Source organism: Myxocyprinus asiaticus, chromosome 12 (genome assembly GCF_019703515.2).
Source record: "Myxocyprinus asiaticus isolate MX2 ecotype Aquarium Trade chromosome 12, UBuf_Myxa_2, whole genome shotgun sequence".
Taxonomy (NCBI): Eukaryota; Metazoa; Chordata; class Actinopteri; order Cypriniformes; family Catostomidae; genus Myxocyprinus; species Myxocyprinus asiaticus.
This window is the reverse complement of record NC_059355.1, coordinates 30,912,482-30,939,745: the sequence shown is the minus strand read 5'-3', so window position 1 is coordinate 30,939,745 and position 27,264 is coordinate 30,912,482. Positions and strand designations below refer to the sequence as shown.

The 27,264-nt window shown below is 36.5% G+C and overlaps 1 protein-coding gene across 2 annotated transcripts; it reads left to right on the top strand.

Moving 5' to 3' along the window:
- Positions 1-249: 249 nt before the first annotated feature.
- On the top strand, positions 250-25,761 carry LOC127449446 (tyrosine-protein kinase receptor Tie-1-like). Of its 2 annotated transcripts, XM_051712858.1 has the most exons (23): positions 250-456; positions 4,540-4,833; positions 5,583-5,693; positions 9,719-9,874; positions 9,979-10,110; positions 10,309-10,449; positions 10,754-10,882; positions 11,190-11,335; positions 11,787-11,931; positions 12,011-12,169; positions 16,031-16,168; positions 16,856-17,140; positions 17,825-18,115; positions 18,337-18,527; positions 18,754-18,964; positions 19,059-19,169; positions 21,918-22,108; positions 22,447-22,560; positions 22,750-22,820; positions 23,741-23,781; positions 23,897-23,993; positions 24,099-24,198; positions 24,923-25,761. In XM_051712858.1, the coding sequence occupies exons 1-23, from the start codon at positions 378-380 to the stop codon at positions 24,992-24,994; spliced, it is 3,405 nt and encodes a 1,134-aa protein (XP_051568818.1). In that variant the 5' UTR covers positions 250-377; the 3' UTR covers positions 24,995-25,761. The 2 variants fall into 2 exon arrangements, with proteins under 2 accessions (XP_051568818.1, XP_051568819.1); XM_051712859.1 differs by lacking the exon at positions 16,856-17,140.
- The last annotated feature ends 1,503 nt before the right edge of the window (positions 25,762-27,264 follow it).

Sequence of the window (27,264 nt, the reverse complement as noted above, 5' to 3'; positions counted from 1 at the left end):
TTTTTCTTTTTTTTTGCAGGTGCAAAAAACTGTACGTCAAAATATGTTAATTTAAATTAGACCACAACTCATCCCCATTAAAAATATCCAAACATCCTAAAAACTTGTGACAGTTATATTGAAGATTACTTGCTCACTAATATCTCCTCTCTCTCTCTCTCTCTCTCTCTCTCTCTCTCTCTCTCTGATCCCCAACGCCTCTTCCTTCCTTTTCCACCCATACTATGAGATTCATGCCCTAACCGAGAATTAGTGCTTGTATATTCCCTGTGATTGTGGAAATGTGCAATTACACACGGCAACGTCCAGCCAGAGAACTGGAAGAACCCTCTGGAATGTATTAATTTCTGACGAATCCTTTATTTGGATTAATTCTAATGGATTATATGAGAGTAAACATAAAAATTAATGTCATGCTGTTTTTAATCTGTCTCATGTGTCTCATCGATATATCTGGTAAGTTAAAATCAACCCTACACCATGTGTCGTTTCTCCTCTTGTGTTCGCTTATAGGATGATCATACATACATAATAGGATGATCAGTGTTACCAGAATTTACCATGGTAACAAAAGGTTTCGCCAAAGTACAATAGTTACTAGTAACATAGGCTTGTAAATTAATATAGATTTATTTTCTTTCTGTCTTTTTGTTTAGTTGATTTTCATATTTATTTTTAATGACAGTTGTGGCTAAAACCAAAATACCACAGTTACAGTATGCAGCAACAGCACTGATTGTAGTAACTGGTGTTTTTAAGTGCTTTTTTATATAAAAAAAAATAGGGATTTTTTTTTATAGATTTGCACCCCTGTTTTAAATGATAATACTGTACATGCTGGTGAAAAAAATCATAAAATGTGTCAGCGTTTAACTGAGTAGTTTTTTATAAAATGGTAAATGTGTCTTTTTGATTTCTGATTGATTGATTGATTGATTGACTGATTTATTGATTGATTGATTGATTGATTGATTGACTGACTGATTGTTTGATTGACTGATTGATTGATTGACTGATTTATTGATTGATTGATTGATTGATTGATTGATTGATTGATTGATTGATTGATTGATCTGGGGGAGGGTTGTTGAAAGAAGTGGTAGTCTGCCATTGTTAAGGAGCTATTTCTACTTGACCTAACCCATAAAATGTGTTTTACTGGTGTAAGCTAATGCATTAAGGTTCATTCAGATAATATAATATTTTGGACTTGAATAAAATCAGTTAATTTAGATGTTACCACAGAAAGCACATTTTTAAGTTAACAGTTATTTCTGTGCATCATTCATGGGATTTAATAATATTTAATGTGGAATGTATGCCCTAGGGATGGCTTTGGATCCTCTTTATTTCCTGACATTGTTCTCATGTTGAGAAGGGTGCATGGAGGGGCAGAAAGCCAGAGGAAAATGTGTCAAAGCAGGAATGTGAATGTAGTAGCTCCATTGTTGTTGATGTTTTGTGAAGTATCTTTATTTTAATATGTAGATAAATGTTTGCCTATACTGAAACATGATTCCAGAGCTGGTTCATATTTTCACACTTAAGTGATTTGAAAATAAATATTTACAGCAATCAGGGAGGCTCATTTTTTTGTTTTTGTTGTTGAGACCCACTACTATTAGAGTAAGTATAACATTACAGTTTTTCTCGATTGCTAAAACATTATAATTGATTATATTGGCCCAATTCCCCAACCATTACTTCAACTCTTGAAACAGGTTTTTACACATGTTCCAGTTTGTTTACATTTTCTGCAAAACTCTACACAAAAATGCTCTCACTTTGCATAAGTTTAACCATGTTCTCATTCAGAAAGCACAAACACTTCAAATTATTAGCTCAAGGCATTAAAGCCTGAATTTAGTGAACACACAGTAGCAGTGTAACACTAGTAGCAAAATTGTTCACACACTAGTCAGAATTTCAGGATAAATAAGTATGGCCACATGTGTTTACGTGCTTTGGAAAATGGATTCTAACAATGTTTGAAGACATGGAAGGCAGAGAGACAGCAGACAGAGACAGAAGGGAAGATGAAGGGGCAGAAAAACAGTTGTCCTTGATGATACTTGCTCTACAGTAGGCCTATTCTGGTTGACTGCTCTTGTGCATGGTACAACAATGCTGGGCACCAAGTCCAGCTAAATCTGAGTCTGTTTTACTGTTACTTGTATCCAGGGCCGCCCGTGGGTTTGTGGGGCCCTAGGCGAAATTATGAAAATGGGCCCCCTCATGTGAAAATTGTCCTAACTTTAAAACATCCATAGAACCACTGCAAACATGATGAGCAGATTATTTTAAAATAGAAACCATTAAAAAAAAAAGCACAATACTGTATATAGGTCGGTAGGTGACAAATAACGTGTTCCAATAGCTTTTTTTCCCAACATGAAGATGTTAGGTTAAAATGTACATGCATGCATAAAGGAATATGTGTATTTTAGGTGCTTTGACAAGTCAGCATTTTATCACCTTTTTTCTAGAAGTATAAATAAACCAGTGTCTCAATTAAAATGAGGTCATGGAAACTGCAAGTATGATAATTACTGGGTATCATTTTACAATAAGGTTTGCATTAGGTATCATTAACAATGTATTATACAATTTTCCAGCATTTATTAATCTTGGCTAATGTCAGTTTATAAAAATACAATTGTTTATTGTTTGTTCATATTAGTTCATATTGTATTAACTAATGTTAAAAATCAACTAGTTTATGTAGAAATTAACATTAAATAAGATTATTAAGTATTGTTCATTGTTAGTTCATGTTAACTAATGTAGTTAACTAATGTTAACAAATACAACCATAAGTGTTACCCATTAAAGTTACACTAAATAAGAAAATGTTGTTTAAAATAGTTTTAGATAGTTTTAATTGTATAGGACACTGCTGACAATGCTTGAAATTCTGCTGAAAATGCTTGAGATGTTTATTTAGTGCAACAAAATCAATGAAAACAAAAAGATGGCCAGAATGCGTGCAAAAGTTAATAAACTTTTGAAACATCAGTGAAAATAAGGTAACTACAGCAATGTGTAATGTAGAATTATTTATAAATAAAATTACATATTTTAAATAGGGCCTATTAACACAACACCTCGACAACAAACAAATGTAAAGAAAAAGCACATACCTCTTAGAGAGCTGATATCTTTGCAGATAAGATGGTTTGGTTATTCTCCAGATTAATTGCTCATATGTTCACTCTATGTGAGTTTTATTGCATCTTTATATTGGCAGTGTCCGAATTCCTTCCAGTCTAATAATACTGTGAAATGAAGCCACGCTCTAGTTCCCAGCAATGATTTGCGTTATGAATAAATTGTGCAGATTAGGGTGTAGTGCTTAGCTTTACTTCTTGCCGATTTTAGATACACTGCTTTTATTTTATTTGTTGTCGCTTTCAGTTATTTGTCTTTTTGTGATTATTCAGAGCTCATTTTATATGTAATATGATGTTTTTAGTTTTCACCTTCATTGTAATTTGTTTGTTAAATGATCAGGTCCATGCGCGTTGCACGTTCTCCAGCGTGTAAGCACTCTAGAAACCATTGGACTGGGGAGAGTTTCAAATTAAATGGCATCAATGTGTTCAATTCCATGACTTGTTCATATGCTTGGCACGTGTTCACGTGGCCCCGTCAGACATGTCGGGGCCCCAGGTGGTTGCCTGTATTGCCTGTAGGATGGGCTGGCCCTACTTGTATCATTTACTTAAACCTTCAGATAGGAAAAAAGGTGGCTATAGTAACTGCAGTAACTGAAACTTACTGTAATAGACAAGTAGGTAACCTAGAGGGGGTTTTATACGACATTACTGCAGTTTAGAGGCCATGTACTGTACTGTACTGTATAGTGCATGTATTGTATCACATATTCATGACACTTGCTCTGATAATTTTTGAAAATGATCTACTTTGTCTAAACTGACAGTATTTGTTCTACTGTGATGTATTGTATTTCTGCAGAACTGATGAGCATCTTACAGTGCAGAGTAGTAAGATTTTTTGTGGCAACTTTTACTTACAGTTTTAAAGTATATTATGTTCCTTAATTTATGCTAATTTCTCTGTACTTTGAAACAACTTGTTAGAGTTACAAGATTTTCTTTTTGACAGTGATTTTCAACCAGCATCCCTTTACAGTATTGTAACGTAGGATTATATTTTATATAGTATGATGTGCTATAGCACAACATATAGAGACTGACCTGCAAAATTCTCCCTGGTTAATACAGGTTTTTGTAGCAGTGTTTTGAATTGATCCCACTGATGTGTTGTGAGCAGTGCAATAGTTTGTGTGTTTGCTTGGATGGTGTGTCATTTGAAGTCAATGTTTAATTTTGACAGAATTTTTTTTTTTTTTTTAAGTTAAATATTTGATTTTGAAGTGGAAGTTTGAGGTTTGTACAAATTGTTGTGTAGTTTTGAGATTGTGTTTTTATAGTTTTGACAAAATGGTGAATTGTTTCATGAAATGTGTCCTAGCAGTTGAGAAAAACTGTAATCTGTGTGATATGTATCCTCTCCCAGATGCAGTTATGGATCTCACCATGACTTCTAACGGGGCTGTCCCTGCTCATAATTTCCGCCTCACCTGCATTTCTGGAGAGCGTGAAACCGATGGCATTCAGCTGAGCATCAAGAAGGACAACAGCATTGTCCGTCGTGTAGATCCACCTCACTTCACTGTGCAGAGGCCACAGGCTAAAGAAGTGGTGGCTTCTGGATTTAAGGGCTTTGATCACAGTGGGATTTTCTACTGTCACTCAAAAAGGGGCACAGACCAACTTGGTGATGTTACACTCATCAACAATTTCAGCGAAGGTATGGCAAAGACAAGTTAAAGGAATATTCCATGCTCAATACAAGTTAAGCTCAATCGACAGCATTTGTGGCATAATGTTAATTACCACAAAAATGTATTTTCACTCCTCCCTCCTTTTCTCTAAAAAAGCAAAAATTGAGGTTGAATTTAAGTGAATGGGGCCAATTTTTTAAAGGGTTTAAACAGAAATGTGAAGCTTCTAATTTTATAAAAGCTCTTACATTAATTCTTCTGTTGTTTAAGTTGTAATTTTTATGGTCATTTTAGGGTTTTGGTGTTTGTTGATATTACATTGTATCGTCATGGCAACGAAGTTGTACAATTGGCTATAACTTTACTTGGAAAAGGTTAGTAAGCGATTTTATCACACTAAAATTGTGTTTAGATGCATGTTGTTTTCGTCATGTGGCTATACTTTTAATGTTCAAACATTGCTCCAATTCACCTCCATTGTAAATGCATGATCACTGTAACCCAGATTTGAGCTTTTTTAAAGAAAAAGAGGGGTAAATCAAAATAAATTTTTGTGGTAATCAATGTTATGCCACAAATACTGTCAACTGAACTTAATTTCAATATATTCCCAATATATTCCAGAATATTCCTTTAAGTCTGTTTAAAAGACTGTTTAAAACAGTTTGGCACACGTTTTGCACAGGAAGTATGTGATATCTGTTTAATTTGATATATTTGTTAAGCTAATCATTATTATTTTTCAAGCATTATTATTATTATTGTGTCTTACAAGCTCACTTTAGACCATTGAGGGTCTCTCTGACGGCTAGTAAAGGAGACACAGTGCATCTAACCATGGACATCCTTGGGACAGAAAGAAGAGACATTGCATGGAAATTTAATGGTAAATATGCAAATATGCAAGCTAAATAGAAGGATGTTGAAATGATTTTTAAGGCAATGATTACTGGATTATTTCTGTTTTGTGCAAATCAATTAAGCAATAAACAGAGTTTGAATAATTACAGTAAGTGTTGTGTTGTCTCCAAATTTAAGACAACATTCAGCAAATTCAAATACATGTATACCCTTCCTTTCTAACAGCTTGTCACGCTTTGGCCCTAGTTCACATGCAAGTTATACACCAATCAGCCACAACATTAAAACCACCTGCTTAATATTGTGTAGGTCCCCCTCGTGCCGCCCAAACAGAGCCAACCCGCATCTCAGAATAGCATTCTGAGATGCTATTCTTCTCACCACAATTGTACAGAGCGGTTATCTGAGTTTCTGTAGACTTTGTCAGTTCAAACCAGTCTGGCCATCCTCTGTTGACCTCTCTCATCAACAAGGCATTTCCGTCCACAGAACTGCTGCTCACTGGATGTTTTTTTTTTTTGTTTTTGGCACCATTCTGAGTCAGTTCTAGAGAATGTTGTGTGTGAAAATCCCAGGAGATCAGCAGTTACTGAAATACTCAAACCAGCCCGTCTAGCACCAACAATCATCTATGCGATTATCTAATCAGCCAATGGTGTGGCAGCAGTGCAGTGCATAAAATAATTCAGATACGGGTCAGGAGCTTCAGTTAATGTTCACATCAACCATCAGAATGAAGAAAAAATGTGATCTCAGTGATTTGGACCGTGGCATGATTGTCCTAAAGACAGAAACATTATTTTTCATTTAACTCTGCCATTGTTTGTTTTTGTTACTTTTCCTTCACAGTTTATTAAGATGCATGCCAAAAGAGCATGATGCAGATTGGTACAGCAGGCCATGACCTTTTAAATAAACAAACAAACATGAATAAATAAATAGTCTGCACACAATTTATTATAACTTTTCACCATATGGTCACAAAGTAAAAGGGCAATTATTAGGAAAGATTTTAGCACTGCTCATTTGAGCCTTAATTACAGATATCAAATGAAAATTATCTTATCATTTACCCTCATGCCATCCCAGATGTGTATGACTTTCTTTCTTCTGCTGAACACAAACAAAGATTTTTAGAAGAATATCTCAGCTCTGTATGTCCATACAATGCAAGTAGATGGTGATCGGCAATTTAAAGCTCCAAAAAGCACAGACAATCATAGTAAAAGTAATCCTATATTGGAGTAATACTATTCTCATGGCTTATTGAAAATAATATCACAAATATGTTTAGATATGGTTTGAGCTTCAGAACTCAGATTTTTGAAAAATCAAGTGACGAGATTATTTATCAAAATATACCACAGTCAAATTAACTTTGAATACAAACAAGATTTTATTGCTAATCTAAACATAAAACTAACTAACACATAGACAAACATAAAAAAAGGTTGTGAGTGAACTGTAACAGAGTAACTTGAATGGAAAGTATCTGTACAGAAAATAATCGAGTCTATAGACAATGCCTTGAGAACCATTCGATACTTCTTTTAGTCTGACTCGATTTGAAATTGGATTACCCAAATTATTTAAATAAAACACCAGCACTTTCAGCAAAAGTCTGGAGATGTACTTGTGTTTCCTTGTGTTTGCTTGCATTGCTTTGGTTCTTTGGCTCTTTGTAGAAAGTTCTGGTTGTTCGTCAATGTTTTGGACCTCTGTTAAGATTGTGGACAGTTTGTTGCTTCAAAGCTCAAATGGCTTAGAAGCGAGGCCTCCTGCAGGGAGACTGGTGACTCCCGTCACGTGTGTGAGTCATAGGGCAAAGAGTGAGAAGAGCTTCCTCGGAACTTTGCATTCTGAGCTTTCCTAGACTCTACATTGTATGGAACTTGGGGCGCCAGAGAAGGCTAAAAGCCACGAGGGCAAGAGAGGAAGCAGGAGGACAAAGAGAGGTGAGGAAGAGAGCAGAAGAAGAACGTTTGTCCGAGGCGGGGAGGCTTTGTACTGTTGAGGTTGTCCACACCCCAAAGGTGTCTTGAGCCAATCAGAAGTGTCTTTCCAATACCATGTCATCATCTCTCTATCCCTCCTTCTGAAGGTGATTGATGATCCTTTGTCTGTGAGGACTATCGTTTCCCACTCAAAAAGTATCATACATTTTATATATCCCGGATACAACTGAATATATCAAAAATTAATTAACATAAACATTCCTGGAATACAGAAAGAATCTCAACGATAGTAAACATGATGTGCTTGTCATGAATGGTTACCATTCTAGAAAAATTACATGAATAAAACAAGATTAAAGATTATAATCATCAATTTTTCAGTTTGAAAATTTATTACAGGTCATAACATCATTTTCAGAATTATCTAGCAAGGCTAGGTATTGTGTACATTTTGGTACAAAAAGGGAGATTCTGTGCATTTTATAGGGTTAAATCAGCAAAGTACTGTGACTGTGTGTGAAATGTTCATGGATTTAGATGAGATGTCCTACAAAAGAGTTCAAAGGGATCCTTTCAAAGACAGTAAGACAGTTTTCAAGCTCTCTTGGCTTGTACAGAGTTTTAGCATGTGACACAGGAAATGTCTAATTTTAAGTGTGTCAAATTGGTTAAGTCGAAGGACAAAGGAGTATCTTAGCTTTCCATGTGGTTTCCATGGTGACGGTTCTTTATTTATCTCTTGGAATGTGTGTGCCAGTTGTGGGGGTTTTTCTAAGAGTGTGTTCGGACAGATCTGCCCTTTATTCGTTGACCATTTTATTGGCCAGATTTAGGTTTCAGTTAGACTCCTTGGCGCCAGCAGGGCAGAGTCTTCAATTTATGACTTTGAGGAATGTTCGGTGTGACTGCTGGCCTCTGAGTGTGGAAATTAATAATTCTTCTGCCCATTAGATCCTACACCCTGAAGGGGTTTATTTTGCGATAACAACCGACTGACTGTAAATTATCCTACTTATTACACAGCTACTAAACAAATAAATAAATATATGGACATAAAATATTGATATGCATTGCAATTATGTAATCTGAGAAGAAAGAATATCACTGAACAGCTGGAATCAACCTCCAGTTTGTGTCGGAGTTCTGTTTGTGTTTACTTTGTAAAAATGACCATCTGACTCCTCAATATTCAGCCTATTACAAGACTACTTGCCAAATAAATAAATAAATGCACATTGAATTTGAGTGTGAATTTGAATTTTGAAACATTGATTTGAGTTTAAATGATTTTATTAGCTTGTAGTGATTGCATAGTGAGCCGAGAAGCAGGAGAGAACCCGGATGAACGTTCTGATACATCTAAATCCCTGGATGTGCTGTTGTTACAGAGCAATATCTGACCACTGGATGGCACCATTGACCAATCAGAATCGAGTATTCTAGAGAGCTGTGTAATAAGTCATTATTATCTTTACTAAAATAAAAACAATAAAATAATACCATGTCTTATGGGCCCTCCCCTGCCCCCCTCAATTCGAGCACTACATGGATGCACATTGTTGAGTAACCAGAAGTAAACAATTATAGTGAAAATAACTTAAATATGGATCTGTTTGTTACTTAAAGCGATCATAAAAGACATTCATTTAACCACTGGAGTTGTGTGCATTACTTTTACTACATCTGCCTGTGCTTTTTGGAGCTTTAAAGGTCTGATCACCATCCACTTGCATTGTATAGACCTACAGAGCTGAGATATTCTTCTAAAAGTCTTCATTTGTGTTCTGCTGAAAAAGAAAGTTATACACATCTGTGATGGCATATGGGAGAGTAAATGATGAGACAATTTTCATTTTTGGGTGAACTATCCTTTTAAAGCCTATGTGTGCTGATAATGTCACAGTGTTTTTGAATATTTTTTCAGGTCATTGATATAGATGTTTTAGTTGACTACTTTCCAAATGTTAGCATAACATTCTCCCCTTCTGAGCAACTGAGCTGAGACATATTATGCATAGAACAGCAACAAATGTGTCTTTTGTATCTCAGTAAATAGATAAGCAATTAACAAGCAAGTATGTTCTGATTTTCTTAGGTAACTATTATTACATGACACCTATTGCTGATGTTCAGAACAGCACAGCAGTCCTGGATCTGGAGAAAGTTGATGAAAACCATGCAGGGATTTACAGTGCCAGCTATGTTGGAGATAGTGCTCTCTATAGTGCCTTGATGCGTCTCATCATTCGTGGTAACATACTGTAATCAGTATCATACCACTATTTTTGGATATGCATGAAACTGGATTTTTTTATCGCGTCCATTTATGATTTCCCTCACCCATGTATTCTCCAGAATGCCCAAAGAACAAATGGGGCTCAGACTGTGACAAGGACTGTCCTGAGTGCTTGAATGGAGGCGTATGCCATGATAAACATGGAGACTGTGTCTGCCCTCCAGGTTTCATGGGAATGCACTGTGAGACAGGTAGGAGAGGGCATGCAACATTTATAGTTGCATCAAATCTGAGATTCATTTGTTTGAAAATTATGTTCTTTTATCATTTACTTGCCCTCATGTTGTTCAAAACATGACTTTCTGTCTTCTGTGAAACACAAAAGGTGAATTTTTAAAGACTATCTTGAGCTCTTAAAATATCCTTAATGTCTGATTTTGGTCTTGCAGCCTGCCGTGAAGGAATGTTTGGCCGAAACTGCCAGGAATCCTGTAATTCAGAAAGTGGTTGCCAGGGCTTGAGTTTCTGTCTCACGGATCCTTACGGATGTTCCTGTGCCAACGGTTGGCATGGAGATAACTGTTGTAAACGTAAGTTTAACATAGGGTCACTTTAAACAAGTACTGTTCGTAGTATGTCATCATTTGGAGAGTATCATTTGGTACCCTGCTGAAAACATTTAATTGTGAAATAAAAGTTTAAACAGGTGCTCCTGGAATCTGCCAGTTAAAATTTGGCAACCATCATTCTGACCAACATAAACATTCCTTACTGCTCTATCCAACTCTTCTCTTGTTTTGGTAGAGTTATTCAAACATATCCAAAGCCTTCTACTGCTGATATGTACTACAGTTTGATGACATAGACCTGTCAATGCTCTTCTTTTTTCCATAGCCTGCCCTGATGGATTTTACGGGGCAGATTGTCTTCTAAGTTGCAACTGCAAGAACAAAGGGAAATGCAATCGCTTCAGTGGCTGCCAATGTCCTACAGGCTGGAGAGGCCAGTATTGTGAGAAATCAGGTCAGTGTTCACTTTGCTATCAGCTCTAAAGCCTGTGTTATGTTAAAATATATTCAACCTTTAAAAATGCATTTTGAGACACCTGCATTCTGATACGTGTTGCTCTACATCTAGTTTTTTTAGTGCAAGAACACGTTCAGTTGAAACGGCCCATTAGTCAACCAGCTTCACAAGTACAGCTGTGATGGTTCACCAGCACAAAACCAGCATAAACCAGACAGAACATTCATGCTGGTCTTTTCAGCTCGGCAGTCTAAAATTTGATCCTCATGTTTCTCATGCCACTCTCACCTTATCCCTCTTTCAGATCGTGCACCAGAGATTTTGGACATGGCCAGTAACGTGGAGGGGAACCTGAACTCTAGCCATAAGATCACATGTTCTGCCACAGGTCACCCTCTGCCCAGCCACATGAGCATTGAGCTACGCAAGCTGGAAAGCATTGTGCTTAAGGTAAAACTGAGATTCATAACTATACGAAGTTTAAAAGCATACTTCAAACAAACTTGACAAATCTGTCAACATTTAAGTCAAACTGGGACTGTAGCGTTCAAGCTTCAAAAAGGGTTCAAAAGCATCATAAAAATGGTCCATATGTCTCTATTTTTTAAGTATTCTAAAGTTATATGATAGCTTTGTGTGAGGAACAGATTGAAATGTAAGTCATTATTTGTTGAATATCTGCCCTAGCTCTCCTTGGCAACATGAGGATGAGTAAATATTTTATTTATTTATTTTTACAAACTATTCCTTTAAGAGCATAATAGGAATGTCGCACTTGTTGACAAGTTAGTAGTCGTAATAGGTTAGAAACAACTGTTGTGTCCATGAAACTTTCTAATGTCTTGTTCATTGTTCATTTGTTTATCTGTGTAACAGAAATATGTTTTTACTTGTTCCTCAGGCATCCCACACTACATTGGACTCAAAGAAAAGCACTGCTCAGTTTGAGATCCCACGTCTCACTGCCGAGCATAATGGGGTGTGGGAATGTCGAGTCTCCACCAATGGTGGGCAGGACTCTCGCAAGTTTACTTTAACTGTGAGAGGTGAGGAGAGTTTTATTTTTAAATAATTTTTAACTAAGATTTCTTCTCGCCCTTAAGTTTGCCCTTTATCACAAACTAGAGCCACCTTACCCAACCACTACTCCTAAACTGCTGACGAGGAGTAGCAAACAACTGGTTGTAAAGCCAATGGACACCTATGCGGGTGATGGTCCCATTAGTTCCACTAAGATGCTTTACAAGCCAATGGATACAGGAGACTCCTGGTCCTCCATTATAGGTAAGGGATGCTAACTTTGCCACAACCAGTTCTGTTTTTAGGTATTCCTAATTAGAAATGTGTATATAATGTATATACAGTGTTGAGTAGATTACTTCTGAAATATAATCTGGTACTTTCAGGTGGTCTAATCTGATTACTTTTGGATTACTTATTGCATGTTTATATTTGATGAAAATCGAAGTTTAGTAATTACCACTTTACACTCCTTTTATCAAACATTACTAAACATGAAATCAAACAACAATTTTGCGATTCAGTGATTCTTTGAAAGTCAAGACTGACAGGTAATATAATCTACAGTATGTATTCATGTAATTCATGTTTTGAATTCATGCACATTTAAAATGTAATGTAATCTAATTACAAGTATTTGATTTCTGTAATCTGATTAAATAGTATAGATTGCATGTAGTCCATAACTACCTAATACTGTATATAATGACTAAGTTCAGGCATGAAACTCTGAATGGCACAAGCAAACAGGTTCTTTGAACTTGTTATCTGTTAGCCAATCAGCTCAATCGCATGTGATATGTCAAGCCAATCAGCTCAGCTGAAAGGTCTTTTGCATGTAAGTCGTTTTCACTGCAGCATGCTCCGAGAGTTTTCTCTGAAACCCTCCTCCTCCCCAGCTTCACTTGTCTGGATCTTCTACATGCACTGTTAAAGATTTTCTCATCAAAAAACAGTAAAGAACTGGCAGCAGGGTTGCCAGCATGTTACTGTAAAATTAACGGTGTCTTGCTGTTGCTGAAATGAACAGCTAAATACTGTTTTTACAGCTACAGCATACAACTATAATTTAGCAGCATATAGCTGTCAAATTACATACTATCTACTGTTGTTGAAATTAACAGCTATGTTCCCAGCATGCACTGCGGCATGAAGAAATTACTTTGATTTTTTACTATTTACTGGTTTATTTTGAGGTTGTTTTTGTTGTAGTCTAAGTTACTTGTATTTTAATGTTCAGCTTTGACTTTTTTACATAAAAGTACACTACCTGTCAAAAGTTTTGAAACACTTGACTGAAATGTTTCTCATGATCTTAAAAATCTTTTGATCTGAAGGCATATGCTTAAATGTTTGAAATTAGTTTTGTAGACAAAAATATAATTGTGCAACCATATTAATTTATTTCATTATAAAACTACAATTTTATTAAAATTAAAAAGTTTCTGAAATTGATGACTTGGACCAAATAATAAAGAAAAGCAGCCAATAAGTGCCCAACATAGATGGGAACTCCTTCAATACTGTTTAAAAAGCATCCCAGGGTGATACCTCAAGAAGTTGGTTGAGAAAATGTCAAGAGTACATGTCTGCAAATTCTAGGCAAAGGGTGAGTACTTTTAAGATGCTAAAATATAACACAGTTTTGATTTATTTTGGATTTTGTTTAGTCACAACATAATTCCCATAGTTCCATTTATGTTATTCCGTAGTTTTGATGACTTTACTATTATTCTAAAATGTGAAGAAAAAAAAAATTATAATAAAGAATAAGTGTTTCAAAACTTTTGACCGGTAGTCCATTGCTGTGTTTTGTATGCCGAGAGTTGATCTCTGTGTGTGTGTTGATAACAACATAAGTTATGCTGTAAGTTCATCAAAAATATCAAACACTCAATTTGCTGATATAATTTTGCTGAAATATCCTTTACTGTTTTTGCTTTTATGTTTTTATGTGTAATTCATCACTATTGCCACATATAGTGCCATTTGCAAGGTAGGATCAGATATTCAGTCTAGAGATGTGTGATACCACTTATTTTCATTTTGATTCGATACCAAGTACTTTTAGGCCAATATCGCCGATATCGATACCAATACCGATACTCCTGTTAAATTGAATTTTTACGAATTCTTTGGATAAAATTAGTAACTTTATTATTACTTACATTTTTTATATATTTATGGGCCTAGACAGAAAATTATTAGGCTGCTTTGTTTACCCTTTAATAGTTAGTTAGTATAAGCCACATATAAAACCTCAAAATAAACCATATATATTATTATATGGTTACTATTACTAAAACCAAGTTACCATATGGATACTACAGTAATAGTATCAAAACCTTGGTTACTGCAAAAAAAAAAAAAAAAAAAAGCATGGTTACTACAGTCGTGGTTACTAGTACAATATTACTACAGTAAAGCCATGGTAAGTTTTCATAAGGGTATCATTTATTAACAAGGATTACAGATCATTATCAATATTTTAACAACTCTGAATTTAAATAAACCTGTAAAAATTGTCAAACAAGTCCATTATGAATAACTCCAGATGCTGTTTTTCTGTAATTACCTCAGGAAAGCACTGCTCCCTATTTGAACGAGCGCTATGACTGAAAGGGTGAGCGCTGTCTGTGACTGCTAGTGTAGTTTAGCATTTCTGCATGTCAAGATGAGCTGAAGAAAAAATAGTTCCTGTGCCATGCAAATATTCAGTAATATAATTCTTTTTTTTCCACTTCGAATCTTATGAGATGCATTAATATTCATGTAATCTAAATAATAAGATAACTTATAAAAAATTGTTTTAAAAATCTCAGAATCGATATTTTTATGTGAGGATCGATATTCTCGATACCACATCAGTATCGGAAGTATCGATATTTTAGTATTGAGCCGTCCATCCCTAATTCAGTCTGACCTAAGCTTTTGTCTTCCAAGTAGCACAGTGCAACAACTTGTGTTTTACTTAACCATAAATTGACTGGCTGGGAGAACATAATATAATAATAAAGAAGGTCCAAGGTGCCAGCTCAAGAGAACACGAATCACCGTAATGGTGACTTCAAACAAAACACAACTATTGATAACAAAACAACAACACTAATTAAACTAAGACTTCTAATAAGTCTGAATAAAACTTTTGTACGTGTTTTATTATTTTTATTTTTTTATTTTTGTAGCCCCAGTGCACTAACAAAGCATACATACTTATTCAAGCGCAAAGGCTTTATGGTATTTCACCATTATAACCCACAATGCAGTGCTATACTGTTATTTTACTGTGTACAGGTTGTTGTTGTTGTTGCTTTTTTGTTTGTTTTTTTCATAAAAAATACACTGTTCAATCCTGGTAAAATTGTACATTTAATATGTACATTGCTTCAAAGGTTGATTTTTTTTTTTTTTTTTTTTTTTAACTTCTCATTAGACAGACAAGTGAAGGCTGATGTGAGATGATGTGAGAAGAACAGAGGAGTTGGTCTGAAACATCATGAACACTAACCATGTGCCACAAACTAAAATTTTCATGGGGGGGGGTTAAAATATATGTTTTAAAATGTCACTATAGCTTTCACCAAGATGATATCATAATTGTAAATGTTCATTTTCCCCTAATGCCTTGCATAGAACAGCTATTTACCATAAAACTAGTCACTTCACAGTGAGCCTGCTCTTGATCTCCCAGAATGCAAAATTTTTAACAGCAAACTTCTGTATTTAAGAATCACAGTAGATTGCTGTAGGAATTTGGCCATAAATTTACAGCAATTTTTTACAGTGTGGGGATTGTATATATGTCTGATTGGTTAGCAGAATGTAGTACGTGCTTGATGCAGCATGTCTTGCTTTTTTAATTGTGCAGCAGCAGCTTGTCCACATTCATAATTTAGTATGTCTTTGTATGTTCTAATACTAACAAGTCTCCGTACTTGCAGCAGCAGTAGCGAAGCAGATCCATTCCACCAAGACCAATATCCTATCAATATGTCATAGCCACATTATAATGCTAAATCTTTCCAAGAGTTGTCATGACTAAAATGTAGATAAGTACAATCATATCAATAAACTATTATGCCAGACATGCCTTGTGTAATCAGTGCTTCTTATCCTCTGTTCAAGTGTACAGCACAGATCCCATCACATTGATGAACCTAAAGCCATCAACCAGATACCATGTCCGTGTACAGCTCACTCGACCAGGGGATGGAGGAGAGGGTCCTTTGGGTCCAGAGACAATCATGGAGACTGATTGTCCAGGTGAGAGTCAATCAAATTAGAACACTAAAAGGTGAAATGACTGTAGTGTTATGAGAAGAGTGCTGCTCTGCTGGTTCTTAAGAAAGTGAAGATGAAAGTTTAGATGGTGTTAATGTGGATGTGATTGTTAAAATCTGGAGATTCAGATTGGAAACGGGTCTGCAGGTAAACAGTATTTATACTGTTTACCTGCATTTTTTAAATACCTACAGTATTTAACAGTATCTGTATTTAATCCGTTTGTCAGACTTGATCTTAGCGTTAACTTTAGATTTTAATATAGGACTGAGGCATAGACTGTGAGAGCAGTATAGTGTTAAAGGGATAGTTCACCCAAAAATGAAAATTCTGCCATCATCTGCTCAACTGCATGTTGTTCCAAACCGTATGACTTAGTTTTTTTTCTGTGGAACACAAAATGAGGCTACATTTTTTAATCTGACACCCTCAATCACCATTCACTTTCAGTGCATCTTTTCTCATCATGGAAGTGAATTGTGACTGAGGCTGTCATTCACAGCCTAACGTCTCCTTTTGTGTTCCACTGAGGAAAAAAGTCATATGAGTTTGGAACAACATGAGGGTGAGGAAATGATGGCAGAATTGTCCTTTTGGGTAAACTATCAATCCCTTTAAGGACTAGCAGATGAGGCGGAAATCATCTGATTGCGTATTCTGTGTCGCTAGAGCCCACTGCCTGGCCGGAGATTGATTCCAGCTCAGTGGAGGGGCGTAACGCCACCATCAGGTGGTCTCTGATTGGCAGGTCCCGCAAGGCCACTGGCTTTTTAGTGCAGCTCTACGACCCACATGGAGAAAAACTATGGGAAGAAACCACCTTGCTTAATGTGCTCTCCACCAAACTCTACAACCTGGAGTACCACAGGGACTACCAAGTGGTCGTCCTGCTGGTAAACTGCGCCAGCCATGGGCCCCCTTCAAAGCCCCACCGTATCCACATCTATAAGCAGGGTAACAGAAATCTTGCATGTCTCCAAGTAGGCGTTCAGAATCAGAAGTGAGTGATTTTGAAATAGGGTATGAATGTTGGACACTAGACAGGATGTGGTAGCAAGGAATAACGCAATAGTGTTTCACAGTCCAAATTTGTAGAGTTAAAAATGGGGTGTTTTGCTTTTGGTTTGCTCTGCTATGTACTGTTTTACCTTTCAAATTGTTTCATTTTAGTATATCTCTATGTGAATCAAGAGAAAATAGGTTGAAATATGACACATCTTCGTTTTTAAAGCTGAAGTGTGTTATTTCTGCACCACCCATGTGTTTCCAAAATAGAAATGCAAAAGTAAACATTGTTTTCAAACAGCTTTCAAACCTGGATACACCATCCATCTTCCATTGGTTGAACAACAAGAAAGCCCCGCCCCAAACTCACGGCATTGGTTGATTTACAGTGTTTCTTCATCTGGCTGCTCTGGACGTTCATTCAAACATCTAAATATTTGAAAGCCCCACAGAGCCACAGTGTTTATACTTTTTTTGAGAAATATACCTACAGCTTACTTATAGTTGTCTCTCTATTAAGCTGGGAGACAAAAATTTATTTTATAACATAAAAAATATTACAAACATCAGTTTGAAATTGTTGTTCTTGAATGCCACTAACAAATGGTACAACTGCATATGATCTCTGTGCAGGCCCTTCTTCTCCACGTAACGTTCAGGCTGATGCTGTGTCCATCAGTGCGGTCAGGCTTCGTTGGCAGCCCCCTGAAGACCCCAATGGAGGCATTGTCAAATACAGCATTGAATACCAGCCAGTGGGCCAGGGCAGCCTGCACACTTGGGTGGACACAGATGATGGCAACAAAACAACAAAGGATGTGACATCTCTCAATGGAAGCACCTTGTACCAGTTCAGGGTGAGAGCCTTCTCCAAGGTGCCAGGGGAGTGGAGCAAGTTTGTACAAGCCAGGACCCCAGGAGGTGGTAAGAGACCATAGTGAATTAGTAGAAGAAAGACCTTATGTTAACTTAAATATAAAGCTTTTCTAAACCAACAGTTCTATTCAAACCAGCTTAGAGTGTATCAGGATGCTCTCTTTCATATAAAAAGTCACTTTTAGTGAATAGATCAGAATCAAGCTACTTTAATTGCCTGCAAAAACTAGGAACTCTTTTAAAAGTGTGTTTTATTAAAAATCAACCAGGATTTTCCAGCTTTATTCCCACCACTCAGCAAGTTGGGAGGCCGATGGCTGAGGACCATCAGTTACTTTGGGCTGTGGTTGGGTCAGTGGCTGTGACCTGTGTGACCATTCTTCTGGCCCTTCTTGCTCTTTTCTACATCCGTAAATCCGTACTTAAACGGAGAAGGAAGTTCACCTATCAGTCGGGATCGGTGAGTGGAAACTTGTGATTACATTTCTTTAAAACAGACAAACAGATAGACAGACAGATATATAGATACTGTAGATAGATAGATAGATAGATAGATAGATAGATATTTTGCAATTCCTTATAGAAATTACAAAAATTACTTCACCTTTACTAATTTAATAAGAAATCAAACAAAAAAGTTTCAAATAAATCTCTTGCGCTCTAAATGTCAATGTATACACTCCCAGGGAGAAGAAACTATATTACAGTTCAACTCGGGAACTCTCACACTGACCCGACGGCCAAAGCCCTCCCCGGAGCCCCTCACCTATCCCATACTGGAGTGGGAAGACATTAAGTTTGAGGATGTAATTGGAGAAGGGAACTTTGGTCAGGTCATCAAAGCCATGGTCAAAAAAGATGGCACAAAAATTAGTGCTGCGATTAAGATGCTCAAGGGTAAGACAACACGCCCATAACTCAACACTATATTTTTAGCCAAGATCTGTTTTAACATCATTGTGATTTTGTGTGCCTGTTGGTGTACCTACAGAGTTTGCCTCAGAGAATGACCATCGGGACTTTGCGGGTGAATTAGAGGTGCTCTGTAAATTGGGACAGCATCCCAACATAATAAATCTCATCGGAGCTTGTGAGAACAGAGGTGAGGGCGCCACCTACTGACATTACCGAACTGAATACTTGGACAATACACAAACTAGTGTTTGACATGCTGTAGATCAGTGGTTTTTCCTTGAAGCCCCCCATCCTTAATTACAAGAAAGTCTGCGTCTCTTCCCCCCTTATATATATATATATTAACTAGGTGCCCCTTCAACAACAAAGATTTCAGTTATTTTAAGTTGTTTTTGAAGTTGTATATTACTGTATTTTATTTATTTATTTATTTAATGCATATACATGCAAAAAAAAAAAAAAAAAAAAAAGGGGGGGGGAAAATTGGAAAAAAACATTTAATTATTTGTATTATTTTTCCATCTCCATTGATGTCACCCCTTTTCTGAAGGGTTTGAAGTGGCTGACTGCTGACTAAATCCACACACACACACACACACACACACACACACACACACTACATATATATATATATATATATATATATATATATATATATATATATATATTACATATATTACTGTATATAACGGTTGACAAATGTGTTATATAATACTTGCTGAGGTAATTTACTTGTGCGATCGCTTCTTCGTGCTTCCTGGCAAAACAGATGCCGACAGGAAAACTTGAAGGCGTCAGTAACGAGGCTTTTGTATCATATCTCATCGCTCACTGTTTGGTCGCGCATGCGTGCGAGAGAGAGGAAGCGCTATCATCCAAAGCCATGAGAAATGCAAAATTAACTCAAAAAAAATTGCAACTGATAAAAATTTGCACGGGCCTTATCCAGCTTGGAACAAACATGACGATAGAACAATATGTCCAAAAGCAGCAATGCAAATGCAGAAATATACTTTTAGTGATGAATGCTAAGAATGTATTTGTGTCCGTAATTAATGACAGAAAACTTAAACACAATAAAGCACTCTGAATAAGTGATCAATGAAATAGTTACAACTCACATGTATATATGTTCTCTGACATGGGTCAGACCCTCAGTCACACCTCAGAGGTCAAATACACAAATGGCCTGTAACATTCATAATTACTGTATAACATAACTGGAGTAAATGCACATGAATATAAATGCTTTGATTACCTTTTGATTATAACAATTGCTAGTAAATATATTCAACTCATCAATAGGCCAAAGAGACAGGACAGTAAATCCACCCCTTCGATGTAGTATGCAAATATTCTGTATCCATGGAATACCTGGATGATTTAATGCAACTTGCATCTTTCATTTCCCATGTGACAAAAGAAACGGAAATAATATAGAATAGTATAATATAGAGCCACGATTGTCAGCCTATTCTTGACTCATTATTTAATCAGACTGCCAAAAGTTAACACATTTTTACTTCTGAATATTTCTGAAACTTCTGAGATTACAATTGGATGGCACTTGCTTAGGTAAACATGTACAGTATGTGAGGTCATTTTTTACAACAATGTAGCATATGTTTTAAACGTGTCATTGCATGTTGTGTTCTGTTTCATATACAGTACAATTTTTTTTTAAATAGCAGTATACAGTACATACTGAGCAGTATGTAATAAGCAGTCATTTAGAATTCCATTCCAAACATAAAGTTGCATACTGTACAGCACTGTATATATACTGTACTTTCTCTGGTCTCTGCTAAACCATATGTGAGATTACGAGGTTTCTTTAGTCTGAACCATTTAAAGATGCTGTAATAAAGTTGAATTCTTTGATTTATCACCTTTGCCAAATTATTTTCTTTGGCATGCATGCAAAAAGTGTTGAGTTACCCTCTTTAAAGGGTTAGTTCACCCAAAAATGAAAATTCTCTCATCATTTACTCACCCTCATGAGTCTGAGTATGCATACACTGTTCCAGGTGTGTATGACTTTCTTCAGCAGAACAAATTTTAAGAAAAATATCTAAGCTCAGTAGGTTCTTAAAATGCAAGTGGATGGTGATCTGACTTTTGAAGCTCCAAAAAGAATAGACAGTCAGCATAAACTTCATCCATACAACTCCAGCGGTTAAATTAATGTCTTCTAAAGTGACATGATCACTTTTGGTGCGAAAAAAATCAATATTTAAGTACTTTTTAATTATAAAGCATTGCTTCCGGTCAACAGTGGTATGCGCGTGTGATGTAATCGCTTTGGCATGTGAGACACGCGAGAACTGACACGTGTGACACACACTGAAGAGCAGCGCTGTTTACAAGTGAGGTGGAATGCTGTACATAAGCTTAGTTGGTTTTGGTTTAGATCTGTATTTGTATCTGTATGTTTACTCACAATGGTGCATTTGTGTGCTTATCCTGGATGTCTCAACCGAAAGAAAAACATGAGATTATGTCCGTAACATGCCAACGTGAATACGTCACACGAGAGACCACGTGAACTCCACCCTCTCGTGAAGCTTACCGGAAGCGATGGTTTATAGTTAAAAAGTATAAGTATATTGGTCTTCTTCACACCAAAAGCAATCGTTTCACTTTAGAAGACATTCATTTAATCGCTGGCTAAATGGATGACGTTTATGCTAACTGTCTGTTCTTTTTGGAGCTTCAAAAGTCGGATCACCATCCACTTGCATTTTAAGGACCTACTGAGCTGAGATATTTGTATATTTTTCTTCAAATGTGTTCTGGTGAGGAAAGAAAGTCATACACACCTGGGATATCATAAGGGTAAGTAAATTATGATAGAATTTTCATTTTTGGGTGAACTATACCTTCATTATATTGCTATTAAATAAGTCAGACATGTGACAGGTTCTCTTATCCACAGGTTACCTATACATTGCCATTGAGTATGCACCTTATGGAAATCTCCTGGATTTCCTCAGAAAGAGTCGTGTGCTGGAGACCGATCCTGCCTTTGCCAAGGAGCATGGAACTGCGTCCACACTCACCTCCCAGCAGCTCTTGCAATTTGCTGCTGATGTAGCAACTGGCATGCATTACCTTAGTGACAAACAGGTATGAAGAGTATTCTCAGTTTATGAAAAATCGTTTTTAAGAACATGTGTGTTCTTCTGTGGAACTACTTCTACTGGCAGGACTAGCTTAAATATTGGCATAATTACAATTAGATATTGGCACAGTAATTTTATCATAATTATTGCAAACAATGATGCAGTTAGTTACAGTAGAGAATTTCTTAGCATTGTCCAAATTGCTATAATGGTTTCTTGGGGAACTTGTTTTCTTTCTTAGGGGCACAATTGTTGCAGAGTAACAGCCCCTTATTTTTTTGTTTTTACTGTTTATAGAGAATTCAAACACTGTGTCTGGTTATCTTGTTTGTGTACCATCAGTTCATCCACAGAGATTTGGCAGCCAGAAATGTACTTGTTGGAGAGAACCTAGTCGCAAAAATTGCTGATTTTGGGCTCTCACGTGGAGAGGAGGTGTATGTCAAAAAGACCATGGTAAGAACAATATCTCTGGGATTAAAGTTGAGGATAAAGAGAAAATAAAATTCAAAATATTTCCATTTTACTCTAAAATTGCATGTGCTCTGGCAAATGTGACAGATTCAGGAACAAAATTATGTAAAATTCCAGTATAATTAAAATTACCCAATGCACTCATTGAACTTTGATGCCTCTTTGTCTCAGGGAAGGCTGCCTGTGCGATGGATGGCCATCGAGTCACTAAACTATAGTGTTTACACCACAAAGAGTGATGTGTAAGTGCAGTCTGTGAATTTGTGATATTTTGTGGTTGCTAGGATGCTGTTACAGAGATACATACAGCACTCAATCAATCATCACATCACACGCCTTATTACCTTAATTTAAAGTTTCAGTGTCTTTCTAAATACTTCAAAACACATCGTCCCATGGTTTCAGTCCAAAACAACAAATCAAACGTCTGCCATTCTCATCATTTTAATATGAAACTGAAGAATAAGGAAGGAACTGATAACATAAACCCGGAAACTCAAAATTAGAGTAGCATGTTCTACAAGACCACAGTGCCCATGTCAAAACAAACTATTTTTACATGCTTAATAAAACTATGCACTGAACATTTTGAAAACAACATGACCTAATCTATGAACAAAATGAAAAATAAAATAAAAAAATAAACAGAATTTTCTCTATTAGATCTGCCTGTTTTTTACACAGTGTGGGTTGAGTTTGCATTATCAGAAGGTCTCGTGAGACTAAGGTTGGAATTCAAATTAAATTGAGGGTTAGGTTTATGGGTAGGGGTACAGTAAAGAGTATTTGTGGGACTCAAAATAAACACAATAAACACGTTGCCAATGATGTCTTTATACTATATGTTAGTATTTAAATTGGGGCGCAAATAGTATCTGCCACTTTTTGCACCTGGGTTCAAATAGCATCTACCTTATTTATTTATTTGCTGAGTAGTCATAAGTTGGACTATGTACAGCCATCAGGAGACCGCCTAGTTCACCTCTACCTAGAAACTGCCCTGGTTGCACATTTTGTTTAGTTTAAAATTAATGCAGCCATATATGAATTGCTCTTTTCCTCCATCAAACCCAATTTTACAGGTTGTGACCTCATAATTATATATCCTTAAGTTGATTATTCATAAGTTAAATTAGTTCAAATATCTGTCTTGGGTTTTCAGATGGTCTTTTGGAGTGCTTCTGTGGGAAATTGTGAGTTTAGGTAAGTTTGTTTGTATTAGTTGTAACAAATTCTTGTCCACTTCTTCTATACATGACACATTTGTTTCAAGCAGTATCTGTTAAGGGATGAATGCTATGAATCTGTTCTACTCAAGGTGGAACCCCATACTGTGGGATGACCTGTGCTGAGCTCTACGAGAAACTTCCTCAGGGCTACAGAATGGAGCAGCCCAGGAACTGTGATGATGAAGTGTAAACCCAGAAATCCATGCCTTCTTACCTCTCTTTATATTCTTTATTGATTGATTGCAGTTGTGTTATACAACTGTAGTCATTGCTATATAATTCTCCATACAGGTATGAACTGATGAGACAGTGCTGGCGAGACAGACCCTATGAGCGACCACCATTTTCACAAATATCTGTCCAGCTCAATAGGATGCAAGAGGCTCGGAAGGTAAGGAGAAAAATAGATTTTAATTGTAGCTGCTTGCCAACGCAAAACTTGCTGGCATGACACTTGGGTGTTGCATTTCTATGTGGTTGCGAGGGTGTTCTGGATGGTTGCTAGGATGTTGCTTGGTGGTTGCTAGTGTATTCTAGGTGGTTGCTAGGGAATTGCCTAAGTCAAAAGAAGGGGTGAGTTTAACTGACTCAGGCCAGTAAATAACCACACTGTCTCAATTATATTCTTGTCCTAGATATAAGTTTTTTCACATTTTTAACATACACCTGGCAATATCGTAGGTCTGATCACTTAGAAAAGTAAGAACACATCTCTCCTCAACAAGCTGCATAATTTGAGATGTAATTCATGTCCGTAGCACAAACGGTGTGGGACAAGTTATGTGCCAAATTTGAATCCTTAGAGTTAGGATATTAAGCTCATACAACCCCAGGTATGTGCAATAATAAGATTTCAGTCATGACAACTCTTGTAATTCATTTGGGGTGTTATCATGTATATTACAAATTGGTAGGTTTGGTCTTGGCGGACTAGACCTGCTTACGCTGTTGCTGCTGCTGCCACTGCTGCAGAGCAAGTGAGAAGACTTGCTACTGCTAGAGCATACACAGACATCCTGTGTTGAGCATGTAATACATGCTGCTGCACACTTAGACATACATACAATCCCCTTGAAGCAGATCTAGACAACTTTTAATTATTTTTTTTTATGCAGGCCTATGTCAACATGGCCCTCTTTGAGAACTTCACTTATGCTGGAATAGATGCTACAGCTGAAGAGGCCTGACTACCAGCCCCCCCAGACCTAAGCAGGGTTCATAGCCTGAGGGAGGCTCATCACAGTAGGGCTTTGCGCTACTGTCACTCCCCTGTGGCCAGGTTCCATTGTTCAAAGAGACACTCCACCAAGACCACATGGCTATAAAGAACGGACTGTGAAAGGACACTGGGGCTGTGACTCTTTGGCTAGATTCTGGAAGTATATCTCAGGACCTGTAGACACATTTTGACCTTGAATTGCACAAAAGCAAATGGAACCTACAATATGAGCTAAATCTGTAGCAGGCTGGGTCTGTGGGGATCTGGACCGTGTATTGAACGCTTTTTACATCTTTTTTGGGGGGAGAATGATAAATGGACATCAAAAGCAGTTCATTCCATGGACAAATGTGCCAGTATCATTTAATGTAGCACTTGACAAAAGTACATGCAGGGTCCAAAATTAACAGCTGGTAAGTACCAAATGCAAGTAAAAATGACTTTGGCGAGTAAATAAACTCACCACTGGCCAGAACTGCAATATGTGGTTTGCAATGAATTGTTAGAATGGTAGTCTAACATTTGTAAGTGGCGCAAGTGATTCAAATCAAAGACATACCATTTGCTAAAGAAAACATCTCTCGCAACTCACACATCTTATGACAACTATTACCTCAGTGGAAGTTTTACCATCAAAAGGTTATCTAGGATAAGTTTTCTTTTTCTCCTGAAATTTTGAGACAAAAATATGCAGAATATTCTCGCATGAAGCCACACTACAAAAAAAAAAAATTGTCTTAAAAATATCTCAACATCCCTAAAACAACATTTACTTAAGAAGCAAAATGACATAAGATACTAAAACTTAATTTCAGAGAAATCGAACAAATCTAACACTAGTCTAACTAACAATTTATGGTTTATGCTTAAAATATATATATATATATATATATATATATATATATATATATATATATATATATATATATATATATTCCAGTTGGTTAAAAAAATTATTATCTTTGAATTAAATTAATTCTTCTTACCCCACTGGCATAAACCTCACAAAATTTTTATAGATTTCTCAGAAAACAAAATTTTATATCTTATGTAATTTTGCTTCTCAAGTTAATTTATATTGTTTTAAGGATTTTGAGATATTTTTCACTGGAAAAATAAGATAAAAATACTAATAAAATTATCTTTTGCAATATTCACGATGAGAGACGGAGACTGGCTCATCTCGCATATGATGCTGTGAGTGACACAATGAACTGAACTTTTTGTCATAATTGAATAAAATTTATTTATACACCCAGACACCTCCGGTCATCCAACAGGTTACAGTTGACTGTTCCCAGGTCACGCCTCAAATTGAAAGGTGACCGTGCCTGGAATAATTTCCCACTGTATATTAAGTCCGTGCCCACATATGATGGTTTTAAATCACTTCTTAAGACTCATTTATTTGTTGCAGCATATAGCCATAAGCAGGTGTAGTGGTATTACTTTTTGTGCTCTGTTTGTGATTGTGTGATTATACTCTGCGTTTTATCCTTTAATGTCATTTGTTTTAACTTTGATGTTGTACAGCACTTTGGCCAACTGTTGTTGTTTTTAAATGTGCTTTATAAATAAATGTGACTGATGTACACATGTAAAAAAAAATTTTTTAAATACAGTTTCATGTAAGAAACCCTCACGGCTGATATATTTTATCACTTGCAGGAGTGGCAAAAAGTTAATTTTGGACACTGGGCTTGTGTTACCTCTGTAAATAGCATTTCTGTTTCAGTAGTTTGTATGTTAATCTAATCTTGTATAGAAAAGGTAAACGTATTTGACTTGCTGTCTGTATACTGGAGGGCTCGGAGCTCGAGACTTGACGCGATTATCCTGATTACCTCCCCCCCCCCCTCCCCCATTTAGTTTACTTATTTAGATAAATGATGAATCTAGAGAACAGGTGTAGATGGGGTGGAGGAGGGATGTCAGGAGAATTGTCACAGGAGGCAGGTAAGCAGTGGCTTATATACTCCTAGTCACGGGCTGTGATTTGTCAGATTAAAATTAACATACTCCTCCCGAACCTCTGTTAATGAACCCCATTCTGTTTATAAGACAGTGGAAAGTCAGTAAAGATTGTAAATTCCTTTTTTATGTGATTTCTAAAAGTAGTGTAATGTATGACATGCTATAACCATTAAAGATCGTTAGAGAATGTGTTTGCATTGATAAATAAAGCATCTATGTGGTGACAGGACTCATCACATCGGCAAATGGAGAGCCCAACTGTAA